Source organism: Bombyx mori, chromosome 28 (assembly GCF_030269925.1).
Source record: "Bombyx mori chromosome 28, ASM3026992v2".
In the NCBI taxonomy this organism is placed as follows: Eukaryota; Metazoa; Arthropoda; class Insecta; order Lepidoptera; family Bombycidae; genus Bombyx; species Bombyx mori.
In genome coordinates this window covers 1,737,147-1,761,259 of record NC_085134.1, presented here as the reverse complement: position 1 = coordinate 1,761,259, position 24,113 = coordinate 1,737,147, and the positions used below count along the sequence as shown (strand labels likewise).

The window sequence follows — 24,113 nt, the reverse complement described above, 5'->3', positions numbered from 1 at the left end:
GAGACACAAAAAAGTTACTTTCAGGGTTTTCCTTAATAAGACCTTGTTTCGATTTTCGTTCGAATTTCCCGGTTACAGATCAATAGGTAACGACCGACAAGTTTTTTTATTTTTATTGTATAGATGGGAGCTCACAGCACACCTGGTGTTAAGAGGTTACCGGAGCCCATAGACATCTACACCGTAAATCTCGCCACCTACTTTGAGATACGAGTTCTAAGGTCTCAAGTATAGTTACAAAGTCTGCCACGCACTTCAAACCGAAACGCATTACTGCTTCACGGCAAAAATAGGAAGGCTGGTGGCACTTACCCGTGCGGACTCATAAGAGGTCCTGCCACCAGTAATTACGCAAATTATAATTTTGCCGGTTTGATTTATATTACACGATGTTATTCCTTCACTGTGGAAGTCAATCGCGAACATTTGTTGAGTACGTATTTCATTAGAAAAATTGGTACCCGTCAACGGGATTCTAACACCGGTGCAACGCTCAACACGAATGCACCGGACGTCTTATCCTTTGGGTCATGACGACTGGACTCGACTCGAGTTTGATATTTGTATGACCTTTTTTCAACATAGACCTTAGTATTTTGTGGTAATTGGCGAGAAAAATGGTCTTAAGCATCGGAGACATCGGACACATACGAGCTGACAATAAAGTTATCCTAGTCGTCTTTACTTTTTTCCTTTTCAGGCTTAATTTTGGAATCAAATGTATTATTGCAGATATTTGCGGGCGTTGATATTTAAAATGTTAGCCTCTACGGGATCCGTCACAGTCACTCCCTTAAATTATTCACGATACAAAAAAAATATGTCCTTTATGAAAATTCGCTAATATTACTTCGTTTTCCAAAAAGTTTTTTTTTTTTTTTTTTTTTTTTTTTATTGTAGATGTTTTCTTTAAGTCGTTTCGTATGAGGATTTTTCTATTTCCTTTAGCTTTTTTATTCGTATGCGAGCAGAGGAAAATGTGTAAAGGTTTATTGAAATGTTACTGATATATAATTTCAACACGAATACCATTCATTATGATATACATACCTACGCCATGTTGAAAAATATTAAGATTATGTTTCATGTTTTTGTTATCTTTGACGACGACTACACGGGAAGCCACTGCCTACTCGATTAAAAATTATACTATCGAGAGGTAAAAGAAAAAAAAACGCACGCTTACGTAATTTCTATCTAATGGATTTCATATCGTCGTTTGCTTGTACCTAAATTCGACGAAGGTCCAAATTGAAGGGCAAATACTCGTTATTTTTAAACACCCGTACACGTAAAGGGACCCAAACGTAGCTCATCTCTGAACGATAAAAAATTCAAAAGGGTAAACCGCACGGCGCGTGGCGATGTTGCCAATTTAACATGAATAATTTAAAACAGTCGAAATTCGAAGTTCGCTCAAAGTCGAATAGGTCATTTACAATTTAGAAGCATTATACGCAGACCGATAGATTTTAGCTCAATCAGATACTGGCCATGCGAATTACGAATAAAATTAATGTCAAGAGAATATAAGTGGACTTGAGTATTTTATTTTAATTGTCCTTATTTGATTGAATAGCAAAAGAATGATTGGACTTTGAAAATGAAATGAATCGCCCTCTACTTAAATCTATCAATAATTCAATAAGTGTTTGAGGTTATATTAAAATAGACAATTGAACTGCATTTTGTACGAGAAGAGTTAATGTTTCGGTCAGCACAGGTGTAAATCTATATGAATTGCTGTTCGTTAGTCTCGCTAAAACTCGAGAACGGCTGGACCGATTTGGCTAATTTTGGTCTTGAATTATTCGTGGAAGTCCAGAGAAGGTTTAAAAGGTAGATAAATATGTAAATTCTCGGAATTAAATAAAAATAATAATTTTGTTTTTCCTTTGATGTGTCCCCCGTCGGACGGATTCCTTTTGTTTGTTTTAGGTGTATTTTATACAAAAGTTTAGGTCTTTTTTTTAATCGATTGAGGCACTATGAAGTCTGCCGGGTCAGCTAGTATATTATAACAATTATTCGGAATTAATTATTTTATTTTCAATGCTAATTTATAATAAAAACATCTAACGAGACATTATCCTGCCAAATCAAGACAAAGCTAAACGTGTATTGTTCGAAGGCGCTTTGTTTCAGAGCTAGGCATCCTGGATGTATTCAATTACAAGATAGGACGCCTTTGTTTGGTTAAGTATTTGTCCGGGGCCTATTGTAGGAGACCCGTGTCTAACGCACGGAGATCGGAATCAATAAAATATTTTTATGGCTTCTCTTGACATCGCTTTTTGTGCTAATGTTAAATGTTATTAACGTATTTGATTTATTCGGTTTATAACGCCGGTCTTAATGTTACGATGAAGTTTTTTTTTTTAATAAAAAACTTAGGAATGTTGCGGATAGGCATAATAGTTAAAAAAGCACAATCTAAGAAAAAAATGGTAGTTTTCCAATTACAGCACAAGAGCGCATTATGCGGCATAATGCTCAACCATAGATTATACACTTAATATATTCGAGACGAGACGAGTGACGCACAATGCCGAATTATGCTGAAGCTTAGTTGAGCATTATGCCGCATAATGCGCTCTTGTGCTGTAATTGGAAAACGGCCCATAAAACCGAAATAATTAAAGTCACGACAAGCTATGGAATATAGATAGGTATAATGAATGGAAAGAGCACAGCTGTGCAACAAACTATGAAATGATTTAAAAGAAGACGACAATTTAAACACTAAACTAAAAGGAAACTAAAAGGTTTCTTGAGTACAACACTCTCGACGTAAGAGTTTTGCGTTTTGAATATAATTTTATTGCGTCTCATTTTAAGTTACGAATAATCTTTCAAAACATAGACAGATATAATAATATGCGAGACTTTTCGGCGGGAACGCGAAGAGTGAAGTTGTGTGATTTGTTTTATATTGTCCATTTAGTGTTTCTTCAGGTTTAAATGTGTAATAATGGTGGTGTATTAACTGTTTAATATCTGTGAAAGTGCACGAATGTGGGAAAATTAAACAAAGCCGCTGGATGTAACTTTTCGGGATCCTTCAAAAAGTCCACTGAAAAAATCTTAGTAAATGACCACCATTTTACTGAGATTACCTATATTTCACCCCATATCATCTCATCTCATTTCATATAATTTCATCCCAGTTGATTAATGTCTCAAATTAATCATCTTCATTTCATTTCACTCGATAATATAATTTTTCATAAAAATATGAATATAAATTAAAATTAATACGCGAAGCAAAAACTTTGTATCCCTTTTTACGAAAATTGCGCGGACGGAGGACTATGAAATTTTCCACACTTATAGAGAATATAGAGAAGAAGTGCACAATGCTAATATTTTTTTAAAATAATGCAAAAAAGATACATTAAATCAATAAAGAAAACATTACACACACTACCACGTATTTGACACAACACACGCATGCATACTATTTATTTATTGTCAAACTTTTGTTCTTGACGTCTGTTGTCAAATTGAGAATAGATTAAATATTGTTTGTCCTTATTAATATTTTCTATAGTGTAGTCTTGGCGTTGAAAACACAATCATAATAGTGTACAAACTTACAATTCCAATTAATTATAGCCGAATTTCGACTACTGGGGGACTTCTAGTAAATTAAAATAAGACATGACTTAAAGGTCTTAGTTAACAGGTCATAAAATCCCTTAAAAATATAATAATATGCGAGGGATGCAAAAAAAACAATGTAAGAGCGCGCAGTGAAGCATGTGCCAGTCGAAAATGAAAAAAAAAATCAATCTCTTCAAGCGCCATGAAAAAGTTTATTTTCACAATTCTCATTAACGATCTTAAGATGTTGCCTCCACCTTTAATACTGTTTCGAAAGTAGGTACTTTATACACTTTGTTATTCAAGTTGAGAGTTAAGGAAGATACAGACCGTTTTTTTTAATCCAACAGACATTTAGTCCAGGTCTGATAAAGAAAATGATGGTTAGTACTTATAAACTAACTAGCTTTTGCCCACGACTTCGTCCGCGTGGAATAGTTACTTTGGTAGAACGCTAAATTTTACCCACGACTTCATTTACGTAGAAGTAAGTATATTTTTGAATAATAGAATGTTAAGGAGCTATTTAAGGTACCAAAATCATGCTTTTTAGCCGACTTCAAAAGAGAAGGTTATTAGTGCTCCGCTCGTATTGGTATTTGCGTGATGTTAAATAGCCTATAATAGCCTTCCTCAATAAATGGGCTATCTGACACTGAAATAATTTTTCAAATCGGACCAGTAGTTCCTGAGATTAGCTCGTTCAAACAAACAAACTCTTCACCTTTATAATATTAGTATAGATTAAAAAAAAACGTGTGCAATTCAAAATTGGTAGAAGTGAAACCTTCAAAAACGTTGGCTTCAAGATAATGAGACAAATGTAAAATTTCGGGAAGAGGTTAATTGTAGGTTTTAGTAATGATCGTAATGATACAAAGTTTGATAATTATTTTACATTTTATTCGTATATATTATACATAGATTGATTCGATTATTGAGTACGAATATTAGGTACGACCCGGAAGCATAAAGAGAAACATGGAGAGCACAAAGAGAACCACGAATACAAGGAACACTGCATTATGCTTCCTATCTCATTTTTTCCTACGTTAAATCTTATGGATTTATGTGTCTGTCTCTTTTTACTGTCGCTTTTACGTTTCATCGACTTTCAAATCACAACGACGCTAAAAAAGTTTTCACTTAAAAAAATTGCTGGACGGGTTCACGAGCTCAGGTACCCCCTCCCCCCCATGATGAGCAAGCCAGATCAGCATTGCCAGGGCAGAGTCAAACCGCTGTCCACCACTAAAATTTAACAACTGCAAAGCTCGTTTAGTTTTATATTAAATTATCTGTTGGATGCACACTCGCGAAGTTTAGAAACTTTGTATTCGCTTGCATTGTTGACGGCGCCGGTACGAGAGCTTAACTCGAAGCTCGTCCGCGAGCGAAGGCTTTTAAAGCACGAACATTGTGTTGCTTTGTAGTTTTTAAAGATTTATTAGTCGTTGTGGGTCTCGTTTAGGAGTTTTTTTTTTATTGCTTAGATGGGTGGACGACCTCACAGCCCACCTGGTGTTAAGTGGTTACTGGAGCCCATAGACATTTACAACACAAATGCGCCACCCACGTTGAGATATAAGGTCTAAGTCTCAGTATAGTTACAACGGCTGCCCCACCCTTCAAGCCGAAACGAATTACTGCTTCACGGCAGAAATAGGCGGGGTGGTGGTACCTACCCGTGCGGACTCATAGCGGTCCTACCAGCAGTAATTACGCACGTTATAATTTTGCGGGTTTCATTTTTATTACACGATGTTATTCCTTCACCGTGGAAGTCAATCGTGAACATTTGTTGCGTACGTATTTCATTAGAAAAATTGGTACCCGCCTGAGATTCGAACACCGGTGCATCGCTCAACACGAATGTACCGGACGTCTTATCCGTTAGGCCACGATGACTTCTGGCAAAAAAATATCCGCAGTTGCCCTAGTAATTAATTAACTTATAAAAAAAAATTGTCACTAAGTACTAATTTGATAAATTTAGATTTTATAACTCAATAAAAAAAGGTTAAACGAAGAGCTTTCAATTACGTTAAAACATTTTGAGCTCTTTCAACGCGAACTGAAGCTGAAAGCCAACATTGTACCGAGTCGAACCTGGAATACTACATGAGATTCGCACTGGAGTTATAATAACGTGTGTGGTTTCTTTAGCTTTTTTTTTTGTGGACGAACTCAAATCCCGATATTGTATCAGTGTTAGCTTTACCGATTTCCGTAGTTAGTTATAGTTAATAATGGCGTCTTTCTTGCAGTGGCGTAGCGAGGGGGAAAGGGGCATTATGCCCTGGGGCGCCACTCACAGAAAGCATGTTTTCTACATCATTTTCGTTTTCTAGTGTTTTTTAGCGATCTGAATAAGAGTACCGGCCGAGGAGTGTACCGAAGAGTACCGAGATTTAAGGCGCTGGTCATAACGTATATAATTTCCATCGTTGGATAAATAAACTCCTTTTTTACGTTAATCTTTTCCGATTTACTTTTGCACTAGATGCCTAGATCAAAGATTGTAGTTCTAGTGGTTACTGAAGCCTATAGACATAATATAATGTTAATGCTACCCACCCACCTTGAAACTCGCCGTCAAAGTTACTGTTAAATGAAATGACGCTTATTATGTTATTTAAAGCGTGTTTAAAACACAACGCATGACAGATAAGAATACTTGACACTCACCTGAGAGGATTCACAAAACACTCAATGGTCATAAATTATCTATATGTTAATAAGTGAAGCAAAAACTTTGTATCCCTTTTTACGAAAATTGCGCGGATGGAGGAGTATGAAATTTTCCACACTTATAGAGAATATAGAGAAAAAGTGCACAATGCTAATTTTTTTTTTAAATAATGCGTAAAAGATACCTTAAATCAATAAAGAAAACATTACACACACAACATATCATGTATTTAACGCACACACGTATGCATACTATTTATTGTTAAACTTTTGTTCTTGACGTCTGTTGTCAAATTGAGAATAGATTAAATATTGTTTGTATTTGTTAATATTTTTTATAGTGTAGTCTTGGCGAAATCATTTTGGTGATTATAGTCTTTGACAATAGAATCAAAATAGTGTACAAACATTTAATTTCAATAAATTACAGTGGAATTTCGACTACTGCGGAACCACTTCTACCAATTAAAAACGCAACATCCAAGAGGTCTAGTGCGGAAAAATACCTGCAGTGCAACCGTGAACGGTGCCGGACGACGCTTCCACTAGATTAGTTCGTTTCAATAACGATTCCCTTCACGCGAATTCAGCGGAACGTATTCTATTTATACAATAGATCTAGAAATTGTTGGTGTAGCTGAACGTAATAGCGATTGGCGAAACTTTAAACAAGTCCGGCGGCAATAATATTTATTTATTTAGACACACCAACAGCAACACACACAAAACATTCAAGGTTAAAATTATCATGTATATAATTAAATACTGGTATGTAAGCCAGTTACAGGCATGTACAGCAATCTCTTATGACACACTATGACATGTTACAGAAATTTTACAAACAGCGGAAAAATAGGCTAAATTTAAATGTTAACAGTACGACAAAAAAATAATAATTGAAAATAACATGAAAACAAGAGTTAGCTACTTAACATTCTCTCATCAATTATAAACAAAGGAACTTGGATACTAGTTTGTTTTTGAGACAGGACACGTTTTGTTAAAAATGTCGATGCCGTCAATTAATGCACATATTTGGTTATATTAACTACAAATCTTTGATAAAGGGGAATATCTAAGGAGGTTTGTTCTACTTGCGGGAATATGGAAAGTTTTAGTGATTTGTTGATCCTTTGTTGGATATCGGAATACAGTGGTCTAGGGCGCAACGATACACGTCATTTCGGATCCTCCCGATCCACTAACGGTGCTTTTAGGTACCTCGAGCACCGGTCATCGTTTTCGTCGAACCCGTCGCTTGCGACGAAAGGCTCGACGAGTTAATTAACCCACAGATACAGCCCACTGAGTTTCTCGCCGGATATTTTCAGTGGGTCGCGTTTCCGATCCGGTGGTAGATTCTGTGAAGCACTGCTCTTGCTAGGGTTCGTGTTAGCAACGTCGTCAGGTTTGAGCCCCGTGAGCTCACCTACTAGTTAAGGTTACGCTGAAATAGCCTTTCAAGGCTATCAGCTTAGGTAGGAAAAAAAGGCGCAACGAAATAACGGGTGCATGGAGAGGCACTAAAACCCTCTATTAAAATAGCAAGTGTACGAGTGTTTTATGCATATACTCAATGCTTTGAGATCACATTGACCCGAGGAGGTAGAGATATTAATTTGAAAAATCTAATTTGTTCAATTTTGAATTGGTTGGAAAAGTCCTACGAAGACAGTATAGATCGTGTCGAATTTGGGCTTGCCAAAGATATTTAATACTTTAGGGTTATCTCAATAGATCTATTATTTGGGGTGCAGCGATTGGCTGGTTAATATTTGGATTGGTTGTTTTAAGCTTTCACAGCTATCTGCATTATACATGCTTTATTTAATGGGTTTTACCACATTTTATGGGGAGTTCGTGATATTTAGGCGCTGTTTCCGAGTCCACTGGGCATGGCACTTGCAACACGTCGAATTATCATCAACAAATGTGAAAATCCTGGTAAATATACCGTTTGTAACAATAATTTATTGACGAATCCGACAGGAAATCAAATCGCGCTAACAAAAATTTCAAGAAGAAGAAGTATTCTATGTTAGGGATTAAAATTTTTTTTCGTTCGGACTGTTATCTACCGTGTGGACAGACCACGTCAGTACCAAGTCTTCCATTTGAACTAGAAAACGATTATGACAAAGTATCTTATAAAGAGGCCAAAAGTACTTAGGATTATTTTAAATTCAGGAGTAAATGATTTTACTTTCAATTAAGTTGGTAGTTCATCTATCGGTCACCTTCTTCACATCAACTTCCTTGGGATTTGTAGGTCATGGATTGACATTTTTTCCTCTTTTTTATGGGTGTGGTATGGCGCAAACAAATTATGAAATAAATGAAGATTCCTAGTTTGCTTTTATGCTGGTTTTTTCGCATATTTCGTATTCCGGTAAGCAGTTAAAAACTGTTTGTTTGTGTTATTACAGTTTTTGTTTTAATTACATATTTATTTAATAATAATAGCAATAGATTATAGACATGTTCCAATGGCCCCGAATTAAGATAGTCTGTACTATGGGAACCATACTTATATACTTAGGTACATACTAAATTAAATATAACACGTTTAAATATCTAACACCCAGACAAAGAACATACAAAACAAGGTGTCAGTCATTTGATAGAAAACCCTATAATCGATGGAAACAAAATTATATAATTAGATTACAGAAAACTGATGGATTATAAACTAATTCACTTTAAATCTTCCTTATAAAACCAAAAATTGTTTCTTCCTAGCTTTTTTACTTTCAATTCATGTTTCAGTCTTCGATAATTTTGAATGTGAGGTTGCGAATATCTTTGGTTGGCGAATAATGTCGCTTTCAAAGGGTCGATAACCTTTGCCTCCTTCCCGTAGGCGCTGACTTTGAATAAAATATCGCTTTCGAAGTTAATTTCAACGTAAAAATGTATTTCGATGTATTGAAAGTCGTGGCAAAGCGCTGCGGGGCCCGAACACCAACGTCTTAAGCTGATTTTTGGTTTGCGAAAGGAATTTACATACGGCCCGCCATCTTGGATTTGTCTGACATTTTTTGCACGGAAAACTATACAGGAGTACTCAACTGACGCATACAGAGATAGCTGAAATAAAATGAAAGTATTTTGTTTAGTTTTTATTGATCGTATAATAAATGTTGTATAAATAAACAAACAAATAGACTTAAGTTTCATACTTCAGTGACAAAACAGTTCATAGTTTTTTTTTCGTGAATGTCAACCTATTATCTTTTTTTTCTGACTACTACAGTACATTGTTAGCGAGTTTTAGTAATATCGAGAAAAACTTTTGGAAATAATTTCGTTTTGACTCCCTAAGAAAATTATCAATAACGATACAAAAGAGCAAAAAATAAATCTAAGTTTAAAATGTTAGTTGTTAGAGTCGAATTTAGGCTACATTTATATAAATGAGGTATGTAACCTCATTAGGTTATTTTTTAATTACATAACAAATGAAGTTGTAATAAATCACTACTTTAATGTAACGGATGTAATAATCTAGAATAAAAGCTGAACCTACCTAACCTGGTAACCTTTACTGGTGGTATATCTCTTGTGAGTCCGCACGGGTAGGTACCACCACCCTGCCTATTTCTGAAGCAGTAATGCGTTTCGGTTTGAAGGATGGGGCAGCTGTTGTAACTACTGAGACCCTATATTATGTACCAAGGCGGGTGGCGGCATTTGCGTTGTAGATGTCTCCAGTAACCACTTAACATCAGGGCCGTGAGTTCGTCCACCCACATAATAATAATAATAATAATAGTAAAAATTTATTTCAGACCATATTTTAGCTCATAATATATAAAAGTACAATTCGGAAATACATAATAATATTATACCGCCACATGTAGGCCTTTCCATGCTAAGAAGAATGGACAATCCATTTCCATTCTGTTCGGAATCAGTTGCAGGTAACCGTAACATAAGCAATAAATAAATAAAACTCACATTGTAGCGAACATTAAAATTGTGTCCTTCTCTCATGATCTGAGTTGTATCAGTGAATATCTCCGTTTTGGTTTCCTCTGGATCACACGGGCCGTATCTTTGGACGTTTGAAAACGCTGAAATTTTATAGCATCGTTCGCGTTAAATTGATTTTTTTCCCTGCCTATCCTAGTGGCCCCGATAGCTTAGAGAAGCTGATGGTAGTTGGTCAGGTTGACGGGAGAAGATCACGCGGACGCTCTACTATTACTACTACTATCTACCCGCTGGTCTGATCTGGTAAAGACGCTCACCGGCCTGCCAATAAACCAGGCTATAAATCCGCCGAGGACAGGAAGACGTGGGGAATATTAATGCATCAAGTCTTCAACATTTCAAACTAGACACGACCTTCAGAAATGAAGAGACCAACTCAGAAGAAGAAGAATTCTAGTGACCTCGAGAGGTCATACTAGGTTCACTGAACGAGTAGGTGAGCTCACGGGGCTCTAACCTTAGGAAGTTGCTAACACTAGCCCTAGCAAGAGCAGTGCTTCCCAGAATCTAGCACCGGATCGGAAAAGCGACCCACTGAGAAGATCCGGCGAGAAACTCAGTTGGCTGTGTCTGTGGGTTAATTTACTGGCCGGTTAAGTTAATATACTTGCAAGCGACGGGTTCGACCAGAACGGTGACCGGTGCTTGGGGTACCTAAAAGCACCGTTAATGGATCGAGCGGATCCGAAATGACGTCTTTTGGGCGACGTCGACTGTTTACCATTCGGTCCGCAGGATCGGGAATGGGTCCTGTCTATTTTAACTTTAAAGCAGTCAGGGCACCGGCTTTGAGGTTAAAACGCCTGCAAAAAGGTTGCATTCCTGTCGACATACAAATATACAAAGCTTTTGAATTGGTTCAAACTATTTTCTTATTTTTTCATTAAATTTATTACATGAAACCTGATGTAACTCTATAATAACCCCTTCAGTGGCCCTATACCCATTTATTGGGTATCAAAAGCGTATTTTCTCCGTATCCAAGACACTGGTTATTGTTTCACTTACTGCGTCGTAATATGATGTAATCGGTATCCATTTGTGAGATTGCCGGTCTTCCGATCCTGGCAACACTGCGGCTCACCCAGCGTTCGTACATGCCGTAGTCCAAGAACCTCGCCGGGGCACCGCAACCAGGTCCGTAGATACCAAAACCAATCTGATCGGAGAAGAGTGGTTTTATTTCTTTATCAAGTTCTGAATTTCTAGATGTAGTTTACGGACTTTTGCGTATACAATGTGGTTAATTGTCAATTGGCATATGGAAAATCCAGACAGCTATTTGATTTTCTTCCAGAATAGTATACTAGGTATGAGCGTTAGGATATTTAATAAACTACCAAAGTAATTAAGAGGCCTAGACGATTTTCATTTTAAGAAAAAACTAAATGATAATCTTATTAGTGAAAATTATTATCACATAAATGATTTTCTTAGGGACGATATTGAAAATAAATGGATTTTTTAATTATTAGTTGAATTATGGATGAATGAATGGTAAATTATATAATATCATAATATTTTGCTCTGCACTAAAATTCGCATGTCAAGTAATGACAAAGCATACACGCTGCTTTTAACTTATCTCATATTCACTATGCTTAGCGAATAAATGATTTCTTTCTTTTTTTCTTTCTTCTTCATAGTTCCCTCACTGCTGAGGATCGCGACCACATGTAACTTTCCTTCACAGCATTCGATCATGGGTGGCATGGATCGCACGGTATAGACTACCACTAACCCCTTCCTTTACTAGATCTGACCATCCGACTGGTGTTCTGTCCACGATTCTAAATCTAGATTATATAGTCTATTTGATTGCTATACCTTTATTATTTTCTTCGATTTTCGCGACACAATTAAAGCTACTTTTACATATAAATATCGTTTTGTTAATTGTGTATTGTAAATTAAAATTAAACTAGAGGTCCCGCAGTAGTCGAAATTCGACTATAATTGGAATTGTAAGTTTGTACACTGTTACGATTGTATTTTATACTTCTATAATCACAAATTTCGCCAAGGCTACACTATAAAAAATATTAATAAAGACAAACAATATATAATCTATTCTCAATTTGACAACAGACGTCAAGAACAAAAGTTTGACAATAAATAGTATGCATGCGTGTGTGCGTCAAATACATGGTCTGTAGTGTGTGTAATGTTTTCTTTATTGATTAAAAGTATATTTTATGCACTATTTAAAAAATATATTAGCATTGTGCACTTCTTCTCTATATACTCTATAAGTGTGGAAAATTTCATACTCTTCCGTCCGCGCAATTTTCGTAAAAAGGGATACAAAGTTTTTGCTTCACGTATTAATATACAGATGACAGTGCTAGCATATTCAAATAGCACCATAACCGTCCGTCATGAAAACTATATAGTTTTCCAAATAACAGAAACAGTTATAATGAGTTTAATAAATGGGATATTAAACCGTAAAAGTAGATTTAATTAAGCTTTAACTATTCCTCTTTACCACATTTCTTGATTTATTTTAAAGGCACGTTTTTTTTTCGCATAATTTTTTTGTGAAAGCCGATTTCTTTCGAGATAAATCTCTGTGTGACACATAATAAAAAATAAACTAGTTAGGTATAGTACAAATAAGTGCAATAAAATGAACACTGTTTGTTATAAATTGGACACAATATAATCAGAGGATTAGAGGAGTTAGGATGAGCCACAAATGAGGGCATTTGTGGCATTGGGCATGAGGGCATTTACTGGTGGTAGGACCTCTTGTGAGTCCGCTCGGGTAGGTACCACCACCCTGCCTATTTCTGCCGTGAAGCAGTAATGCGCTTCGGTTTGAAGGGTGGGGCAGTCGTTGTAACTATACTGAGACCTTAGAACTTATATCTCAAGGTGGGTGGCGCATTAAAGTCGTAGATGTCTATGGGCCCCAGTAACCACTTAACACCAGGTGGGCTGTGAGCTCGTCCACCTATATAGGTAATAAAAAAATATCATGGATATGACGGGACTGCTTATTAAAAAAATAATCCTAAATACCAGTCTCCATCTTCCATTAGTTTTCGTAACTAAAGCGGTGCCACTTCTCCAAACACATTCTCTGCCCATAATGGCTTGTGCACACGTAGCGTATTTCGGCCATAAGCTGCCCATGTCCAGCTGAAATGAAAACAGCACTAAAGTATTCTTAAGCTTCGGTTTAAAGTAGTTTTACGCTTTAGTTTTACGCTTTTTCGTGGTTTTCTTATGGTATTATATTATTTCCGACGTAGAATAGGAGGAGGTCGACCGAAGAAGACGTACTCAACAAAAGCCTCTGGGAGCCTCTGGGCCTGCGGAGGGACTTCGGGTCCCTCTGTATTTTGTACCGCATGTTCCATGGGGAGTGCAAGGCAAAGCCAAGTTGGCGTCCAAAATGCTGGGAGTCCTCAACAGAGCCAAGCGGTACTTCACACCTGGACAAAGACTTCTGCTCTATAAAGCACAAGTCCGGCCTCGCGTGGAGTACTGCTCCCATCTCTGGGCCGGGGCTCCCAAATACCAGCTTCTTCCATTTGACTCCATACAGAAGAGAGCCGTTCGGATTGTCGATAATCCCATTCTCACGGATCGTCTGGAGCTTCTGGGTCTGCGGAGGGACTTCGGTTCCCTCTGTATTTTGTACCGCATGTTCCATGGGGAGTGCTCTGAGGAATTGTTCGAGACGATACCAACGTCTCGTTTTTACCATCGCACCGCCCGCCACCGGAGTAGAGTTCATCCATACTACCTGGAGCCACTGCGGTCATCCACAGTGCGTTTCCAGAGGTCTTTTTTGCCACGTACCATCCGGCTATGGAATGAGCTCCCCTCCAAGGTGTTTCCCGAATGCTATGACAGGTCCTTCTTCAAACGAGGCTTGTGGAGAGTATTAAGCAGTAGGCAGCGGCTTGGCTCTGCTCCTGGCGTTGCTGAAGTCCATGGGCGATGGTAACCACTTACCATCAGGTGGGCCGTACGCTCGTCTGCCTACAAAGGCAATAAAAAAAAAAAGTTCACGATTGACTTCCACGGTGAAGGAATAACATCGTGTAATAAAAATGAAACCCGCAAAATTATAATTTGCGTAATTACTGGTGGTAGGATGTATTGTGAGTCCGCACGGGTAGGTACCACCGCCCTGCCTATTTCTGCCATGAAGCAGTAATACGTTTCGGTTTGAAGTGTGGAGCAGCCGTTTGAACTATACTGAGACCTTAGAACTCATATCTCCGTTATCTATGGGCTCCGTTAACCACTTAACACCAGATGAGCCGTGAGCTCGTCCACCCATCTAAGCAATATTAAAAAAAAACTCACACAGACCTTGTATCGTGTTGGCGGCATGATGCCGTCACAAGACGTCCTACCATCACTAGTACAATAACGAGCCTTGCGTGATCTTTTCCCTATATTTCCCTCACCTCTGCCCTTCTGTAGTACTGTCCACACTCTTCATCGCCGACATATTTCATTTTGTAAACATTTACAATAGGCTTTGTACAGTCTGAAAGTAATTAACGTATTATATATATTTAAAGTCTCAGATTTATGTTCTGCAAATATGTTCTTATAGTCACAGTGGTTTATTAGCAATTTATTACATAATGCAGCAATTTTAATCTTATACTGCGACTTCAGTTCGTATAATCAGTTAGGTAAGTCCTCATTTCAGATTTGTCATTCGAACGGGTCACATTATTTCCAGATTCTGTGATAGATTACGCTAAGGCCAAATATGGGTAATTAATTAATTTCTCTTCACTCGACCACTAGATATTTTGATAAATAGACAGCTTTAACAAAAACCGACTTCAAATAGAAAAAAAAAGATATTCCAAAACAAATTAATATACACTAAAAACAATAATCATCGAAATCGGTTGGCGTGATATTGAGTTATTGAGTTATTCATCTATTTGTCGCGCACGTACTTAATGCAAATTTAAAAGTCTTAAATATGGTTCTCTCATGGATACCATTAACAGAACTGGACTAATTGAAATGGGACCACACGGGAAGCGTCAGATTTCTAATAAAAAAAGAATCATCAAAATAGTCAAAAGTTATGAGGTAACAAGCATAAAAAAAACCATACAGTCTAATTGAGAACCTCTTCCTTTTTTGAAGTCGGTTAAAAATAGCATTGCATACTACTATACTGCATAAGTACTGTCGAGTAAAATTAACGAATTAAATGGATAAAGTAATGGAGGTGGGTGGCGGCATTTACTTTATAGATGTCTATGGGCTCTGGTAACCACTTAACACCAGGTGGGCTGTGAGCTCTTCCACCCATCTATGCAATAACAAAAAGAAAGTAATTCTGTACCCACCATTAGAGAGCGCCATTGCATATATTCTAGGGTTCATAAAATGCGAGGGTGGCTGACATATTGGACGCAATTCTGGAAACGTAAAAATTATAATTAAAGCTAGCTAGTTGTATACTAAGGATTAGATGCGCGAGGTACCTATAGAGCAGGGGTAGCAAACCGTTAGATCGCGATCGACCGGTCAATCATGGCTATTAGTTCAATCGATCGTGGCAAGACAAATAAATATAAACTAGACGATGACCGGTTTTTTTTTGAAACGCCATCTGTTTGTGTCTTTAAAGCGGTTAGTTGCCCTCAATTAAGAAATCTCAAATAGCTCCCTCAAATAGCTGTTCACCCCCCGATATTGTTATCTTAAGTATCTATATATTAATACGTGAAGCAAAAACTTTATACCCCTCTTTACGAAAATTGCGCGGACGGAGGAGTATGAAATTTCCCACATTTAAAAAGAACTAGATAATGATCATAACGCCATCTTGGTTAGTTGCCCTCAATTAAGAAAAATAGTATTATTATTCGCCAATAGATGTCGGGAAGAGTTGATCATTGAAAACACGAATAAAACAACATTTTCTGAAAATAAATCGTAGCTAGATCGATTTATCGCCCCCGAAATCCCCTGTATACTAAATTTTATGAAAATCGTTGGAGCCGTTTCCGAGATTCAGATTATATATATATATTAATATACAAGAATTGCTCGTTTAGAGGTATAAGATACATATATAGAACAGACTGCGCAACGTAATCACCAATTGCTGCACGCATCATCTTCATCTTGTATCATTTGTCAATGACCATTACGTCATATTATTTATCCTCTCTTCCACCCAATAGTTCTCTTTTACTATATAATTTCAGTTTTATTTTAATAAAAGAAAATAATATGCTACTTATTTGTATACTGAACTACATAGTTTCATTAAATTTCAAGAAAGGTCATTGGTAGATCGCAGAGTGTTTCGTCAGTAGACAGTAGATCTTGGTTCTAATCAAGTTGGCCACCCCTGCTATAGGGGATTGCGATGCACTGATTTTCGAATCCCACGCGGTACCAATTATTCTAATGAAATACGTACTCAACAAATGTTCACGATTGACTTCCACGGTGAAGGAATAACATCGTGTAATAAAAATCAAACCCGCAAAATTATAATTTGCGTAATTACTGGTGGTACAACTTATATCTCAAGGTGGGTGGCGCATTTACGTTGTAGATGTCTATGGGCTCCAGTAACCATTTAACATCAGGTGGGCTGTGAGCTCGTCCACCTACCTAAGCAATAAAAATAAAAAGCTTGTGGATTAATCGGTTGTTAATGCGTGTGCTAATTTTCAATTTAATCAAACGGTTTGAAGTCAGTGAAAACGTGGTTCAAAGATTCCGTTACACACATTTTTTTTCCTACCTAAGCTGATAGCCTTGAGAGGCTACTTCAGCGGAACCTTAACTAGTAGGCGAGCTCACGGGGCTCAAATCTGAGGACGTTGCTAACACGAACCCTAGCAAGAGCCGTGCTTCTCAGAATCTACCACCGGATCGGAAACGCGACCCACTGAGATGATCCGACGAGAAACTCAGTGGGCTGTGCCTGAGGGTTGTTACACACAAACAAACGTGCATACATACCAAGCTAATTAAAGCGTGTTAAAATACCTATTGTTAAATCATCGGTCTCCAATTGCACCATTGTCAGAGCATTATAACTATGCCTGCCATAATCGGGGTGGTTGATGTAGTCCCTCACTCCAATAGTAGGACCACTACAGTTGCAACCCAGTACGACTTTGGAAAGCATTCTGTAATGCAAACCAATTTGATTTGGAATTATTAAGTTGAGAATACACTTACCTTATTGCGTTAAACAGAAGATTGATGGGTTTCCTGACACGCTAAGACTAAGCTCTTACAATCAAACTATACTTGAGCCCTTAGAACTTATATCTCAAGTTGGGTGGCGCATTTACGTTGTGGATGTCTATGGGCTCCAGTAACCACTTTAGACCAGGTGGGCTGAGAGCTCGTCCATACATCTAAGCAATAAAAAAAAACAAATATAATTGATGAATAATATAAAAATATTAAACATGAGATTGGTCTTGCGATATACAGTAAAAGCTGCTTATTCGCGCTTCCTTGATTCGCGTTTTTCACTTTAAGTTTTACTTACATTAATACAAGAGATTAGGTCTAACTAATTATCTTTTTTTTATTGCTTTGATGGGTGGACGAGCTCACAGCCCACCTGATGTTAAGTGGTTACTGGAGCCCATAGACATCTACAACGAAAATGCGCTACCTACCTTGAGATATAAGTTCTAAGGTCTCAGTATAGTTACAACGGCCGCCCCACCCTTCAAACCGAAACGCATTACTGCTTCACGGCAGAAATAGGAAGTGGGATGCTACCTACCCGTGCGGACTCACAAGAGGCAATTTGCATAATAGCGGTAAAGAGAAGACCGAAGAAATACCTGAAGTTGTTCTTTGGCATCTTCTCTATTTCTGCTGCGGAAGCAAGAACCATTTGCCTCGTTATCAGAACTACGGCTGTTGTTAAACGTTTCTGATCTGTGATAACAGAAAAAGTATGTTCTGAGGTCATTTATCACTACATAGTATAAAACATAGTTGCTTTCTCTGTCCCTATATCTGTCCCTATGTATGCTTAAATCTTTAAAACTACGCAACGGATATTGATGCGGTTTTTTTTAATAGATAGAGTGATTGAAGAGAAAGGTTTATATGTATAATAACATCCATTAAATAGTGGCGAAATCAATAATAAATTACAGTTTCCGAAGCGAAGCGAGGGCGGGTCGCTAGTACTACATAATTAAGACTCAAATCTAATGTTTCATGATGGCCGGCCCACTGAGTTTCTCGCCGGATCTTCTCAGTGGGTCGCGTTTCCGATCCGGTGGTAGATTCTGCGAAGCACTGCTCTTGCTAGGGTCAGTGTTAGCAACTCTCCGGTTGAGCCCCGTGAGCTCACCTACAAACGTTAGGGCGAAGCTGAAATAGCCTCTCAAGGCTATCAGCATAGGTAGGAAAAAAAAAAACATGATGGATGTGATGTCATTTTGATGTGAGATTGTTCATATGTGTAATGAAAACAAATTGTGAATGGCAAAAAATGTAGGTAAGGTGCTATTCGATTATATATACAAAAAAAAGTGTGCAATTTACACGTGGTAGAAGTGAAACTTTCAAAAACGTTGGCTTCAAGATAATGTAAAATTTCGGGAAGAAGATAATTGTAGGTTTTAGTAATGATCACAGTGATACAAAAGTTGATCATTATTTTACATTTTATTCGTATACATTACATAGATTTATTTAGAATGTATTAAGTACGAATATTAGGTACGAAGCAGAGCACAAAGAGAACCACGAATATAAGAAACACTGTATAGTTCTTCCTATCTCATTTTCTCCCATGTTAAATCTTATGAATTTATGTGTCTGTCTCTTTTTACTGTCGCTTTTTCGTTTCATCGACTTTCGAATCACAACGATGCTAAAGAAAGTTTTCACTTCAAAAAGCGTGTTAGAAAATTGGGTATGAACAAGCCATTGGATCTGGATATTAATGTAAAGGTACCGCTTCAAACAGAGAAAGATGGAGAAGCGTTACAAAAGCCGCAACCAAGCAATAAGACAATATATTTAACGGCCGTCTGGTGTAGTGGTAAGTGACATGGTCACTACATAAGGGGGTCGCGGGTTCGAATCCCGCCAAGGGAAGATATTTGTATGATAAATATAAATGTCTTTTCCACGGTTATGGATGTATATTAAATATATGTATGTGTATAATAAAAATCTAACATTTATTTCCGCTATCTGGTACCTGTAACACAAGTTCTTTACGAACTTATCACGGGACCAGTTAACGTGGCGTGATTGTTAGTAAATATTTATTTATTATTATTATTATATCTATAATGTATTATTTTATATATACATATATCAAAATACAGTTTAGCTTAATAAAACTATAGCACAAATTGAGTAGCTCTATAAAGAGAAACAACATTTAAACCTATTGCTTCACCACATACAAAAAGGTTCTTTATATTTCAAAATCCCAAATTGCTTTTATGTTTCTAATGTTCCTTCTTCTGATGTTTTAATATTCAAATTTCCATTTTTGTCATGTTTATAATTTTTTTTTTATTGCTTACAAGGGTGGACGAGCTCACAGCCCACCTGGTGTTAAGTGGTTACTGGAGCCCATAGACATCTACAACGTAAATGCACCATCCACCTTGAGATATAAGTTCTAAGGTCTCAGATAGTTACAACGGCTACCCCACCCTTCAAACCGAAACGCATTACTGCTTCACGGCAGAAATAGGCAGGGCGGTGGTACCTACCCGTGCGGACTCACAAGAGGTCCTACCACCAGTGAAAACATATCAACCTCTTTTAAGATAAATCGTATAGAGGTTACATATCTATAACCGCGACCAGTCGCGAGTGTACGACTGAGAAGAAATGTATAAGCAGGGAGTATTCTGATTATTCTTATTTAAATATAACTACCCAATTGTCCTGTGTATCCGTTCGACACTATTGATTTATCAAACCCAGAAAATACGCGAACTTATATTACACTAGTGATCCCGCAGTAGTCGAAATTCGACTATAATTAATTGGAATTGTAAGTTTGTACACTATTATGATTGTATTTTATACTTCTATAATCACAAATTTCGCCAAGGCTACACTATAAAAAATATTAACAAAGACAAACAATATTTAATCTATTCTCAATTTGACAACAGACGTCAAGAACAAAAGTTTGACAATAAATAGTATTCATGCGTGTGTGCGTCAAATACATGGTATGTAGTGTGTGTAATGTTTTCTTTATTGATTTAATGTATCTTTTATGCATTATTTTAAAAAAATATTAGCATTGTGCACTTCTTCTCTATATTCTTTATAATTGTGGAAAATTTCATACACCTCCGTCCGAAAAAATTTCGTAAAAAGGGATACAAAGTTTTTGCTTCACGTATTAATATATAGATAGGTTAAACGAAGCATTACATTCTGTTACTTATTTCTTAAATTAGCAATGTGTGACGCCCAAAAAGCGTAAAAATAAACACGGAAGTGACAATCATTCATACATCTCGCCGCGGCATGGGCAGCTTAATAAAAAGTCGCGTTTTGTATAAATTCTGTGCTTATTAAAGATGACAAAAAAAATTGTGACATGTGATTTTAATATCGCATTTTTTCATTTCTTTTATAATTAGGTTGTTTTGTTGACAACTAAATTCATTAGAGTAAAAAAAAAACTTTAGATATGCTGTAATTTGGTATTCGGTGAAACGAAAAATCGACATTAAAAAGAGGCAAACGGAATCAATTGATATGACGTGCTGCGACATCTTCTATCTTTTTTCTTTTAGCTCACAAACCTCCACTGCTGGACTTAGGCCTCCCCAAGCCTCACCAGAACGACGGGTTCTGCGCTGTCTGCATCCAGCGAATTCCCGCGAACCTCAATAGGTCATCGTTCATCCTGGAGGAGGCTCATACCCGATCCTGTGGACCGAATGGTAAACAGTCGACGTCGCCCTAAGCACGTCGTCCTTTTAGGTATCTCAAGCATCGGTCACCGTCTTCGCCGAACCCGTTGCTTGCGACGAAGGGCTCGACGAGTAAAGTAACCCATAGACGCAGCCCACTGAGTTTCTCGCCGGATCTTCTCAGTGGGTCGCGTTTCTGATCCGGTGGTAGATTTTGCGAATCACTGCTCTTGCTAGGGCCAGTGTTGGCAACACTCTGTGAGCCCCGTGAGTTCACCTACTAGTTCGGTGAATCTAGAATAATCCTTCGAGGTTACTAGAATAGCTAGGAAAAAAAGGAGATAACATGTTTCTGAATTATTTACTTGTACCGCGTCTGATTTTAACACATACTTTTTTTTAATTGTACAAATGAAATCCGAAAAATATCTACATGCGATGTATAAACGAAGGGCACAATGCAGTCAAGGGAGTTTAAAAAAAAAGATCAAACGTCAGAGCCAGTTTGAAAATGGAAAATTTATTATACAATGAAGGAAAACAAAAATAAATTTAAATGCATATGCAATTTTTATGATGTTCATTTTTTAAATAGCTTGATGCGAACTAATGAAAAACGTATGTACGAACGGTTTTTAGTACTCACATAATGGATAGTACAGTATTCCCAGCCAGGGATAGGTCTCGATGCGAGCTCTGCCCTCGTAAACAATATTTATCGGTGAATTGTCCACGCCGCACGATTCCGTGCTCGGGATAATGGCTTTCGCTATGGAAATATAAATAAATTTTGTACAAAACAAAAACAAAAAAAAAGTTATTAACATCAAGATCAATCATTGAGATTAAATCGTGAAAACCAACATCTATAAACGAACCATTTATGCAAGCAAATTCATCTGGCACGTAATGAAATAGACAGGGCCGCGTGACTTCCGAAAAAAAAATTTGACGCCATTTTGCGAGTTTGATATTTACGCTCGCGGTGGTCACTCAGACGTACACGTGAGCGAGTTCAACAGAATTGTACAACGATTGCTTAAGGTACTCCAATAGAGAGAGCAAAAAGCTCTTGTTAATCAAATATTTGTTTGTTCATTAGCTTTCCAGTATATACCTAGTCAGGTCATAAATTCTGTCACTTGTTTAATGTAAAATAATTGAAACAAGTTTATTCATTATGTAACCATTCATATACCAAAATGAACTTAACAAAACATAGATTCTTATGACACTAAAGTTTATTCAAAATGACCTCCGTGATTTTAAATACAGGCCTTCAATCTGCGCGGCCAGTCGTCTATCACAGCACGAACGAGGTCCATGTCAATATCGGCAGCTGCCTTAATCAAGGATGTCTTGAGTGACTCCAAATTGGGATGAGGCTTTGAACACACCTTTTCCTCCAAGTGTTGCCATATCTTGTAATCTAACGGATTCAAATCTGGACTGGAAGAGGGCCAGTCTTCGTGCCGGATGAAGTCGATTTCACGTGCCGCCAGCCAGTCTTGTGTGCTCTTCACTCTATGAGCTGGCGCCAAATCTTGTTGGAATATCCAGTGCCTGTTATTGAACATGGTATCAGAAACAGGTTCCACAAGGTTCGTCAGGACTGTATTTTGATACACAACTGCATTCGTTTTTACACCTTTCTCACAAAAATGTACCTCTGTTAAGCCCCAATAAAAAACTCCCAACCATACCATGAGCGAGGATGGAAAATGACCTCGTTGGACACGCGGAATACGGTTGCTCGCTTCTTCACTACTGTGTGCGTACACCTTATCATTTTGTTTGTTGTAGCTCTCTTCTACGGTATAATTTTTTTCATCCGAAAAAAGAATTTCCCAATACATATTTTTTTCTCGCGTACCGCTTCAACAAAGCGCGACATCTCTTCAGTCTCAGGTCCATTAGACGAGCATTCAAACGATGTCCTGTTTTTCTTCGATATGCCCGAAGCCCTAAGTCTTCATTTAACACCCTTTTCACCGTGGTTCTGCTTAACCCCATCTGAACGGCCAACAGTTTCTGCTTACGTTTGGGATTTCTTTGAATTCGCGCCTTCACAGCTTTTATCACTGCTGGAGTCCTAACAGACCGAGGGCGACCACTTCTTGACCTGTCATCTACACTAGAGTCTTCATTGTATCGTTTGATGGTACGATAAACGAATCTTTTGGTTATATTCAAATTTTTCAGTATGTTAAAAATTTGAATTGGCGCGTAACCGCAACGATGCAACGCAATAACTGCAACACGGTCTTCTTTAAGCGTCCATGGACTTCAGCAATGCTAGGAGCAGAGCCAAGCCGCTGCCCACCGTTAAGTACTCTTCATAAGCCTCGTTTGAAGAAGGACATTTCATAGCGCTCAGGAAACATCGTGGAGGGGAGCTTATTCCAAAGCCGGATGGTACGTGGCAAAAAGATCTCTGGAAACGCACTGTGTATGAACGCAGTGGCTCCAGGTGGTATGGATGAACTCTATTCCGGTGGCGGGCGGTGCGATGGTAAAAACGAGATGATGCAATAATCTCCAGCAATTCCTCAGAGCACTCTCAATGGAACATACGGTACAAAATACAGAGAGAAGCGAAGTCTCTCCACAGATCCAGAGGCTCCAAACGTATTTTGAGTCTGGAATATCCAAACATATTCCTCAGTTTCCTAAAATCATATTATTGTATACACAAACGGAAAGTTGTCATGTTGTTTTTCAAACAAGGGGAAGATCTTCCACCGAGCGGATTTAATTGCTCGATAGACCGACAGTCCCTATTTTGTTGGTCGGAATTTGTATATGTATATCTAAACTTGTGAGCGACATTCAGGAGGCATCTGTCAAATATCTTGTGTTAAATGATAGCTACCGCTAAGTATACATATCTAATAGAAAGGGCATGTCCAGCTATCTATATATTAATACGTGAAG

General features: G+C 37.7%; 1 protein-coding gene across 1 annotated transcript; it reads right to left on the bottom strand.

The window, feature by feature from the left end:
• Positions 1-8,701: 8,701 nt before the first annotated feature.
• LOC105842606 (uncharacterized) lies at positions 8,702-21,944 on the bottom strand. Its single transcript, XM_038021210.2, has 9 exons — positions 21,826-21,944; positions 18,108-18,204; positions 17,290-17,432; positions 15,627-15,698; positions 14,715-14,797; positions 13,312-13,431; positions 11,296-11,446; positions 10,252-10,367; positions 8,702-9,381 (listed from the first exon to the last, which is right to left on the bottom strand). Exons 2-9 carry the CDS (start codon positions 18,158-18,160, stop codon positions 8,989-8,991), a joined length of 1,131 nt encoding a protein of 376 aa, XP_037877138.2. The 5' UTR covers positions 18,161-18,204; positions 21,826-21,944; the 3' UTR covers positions 8,702-8,988.
• Between the last annotated feature and the right edge of the window lie 2,169 nt (positions 21,945-24,113).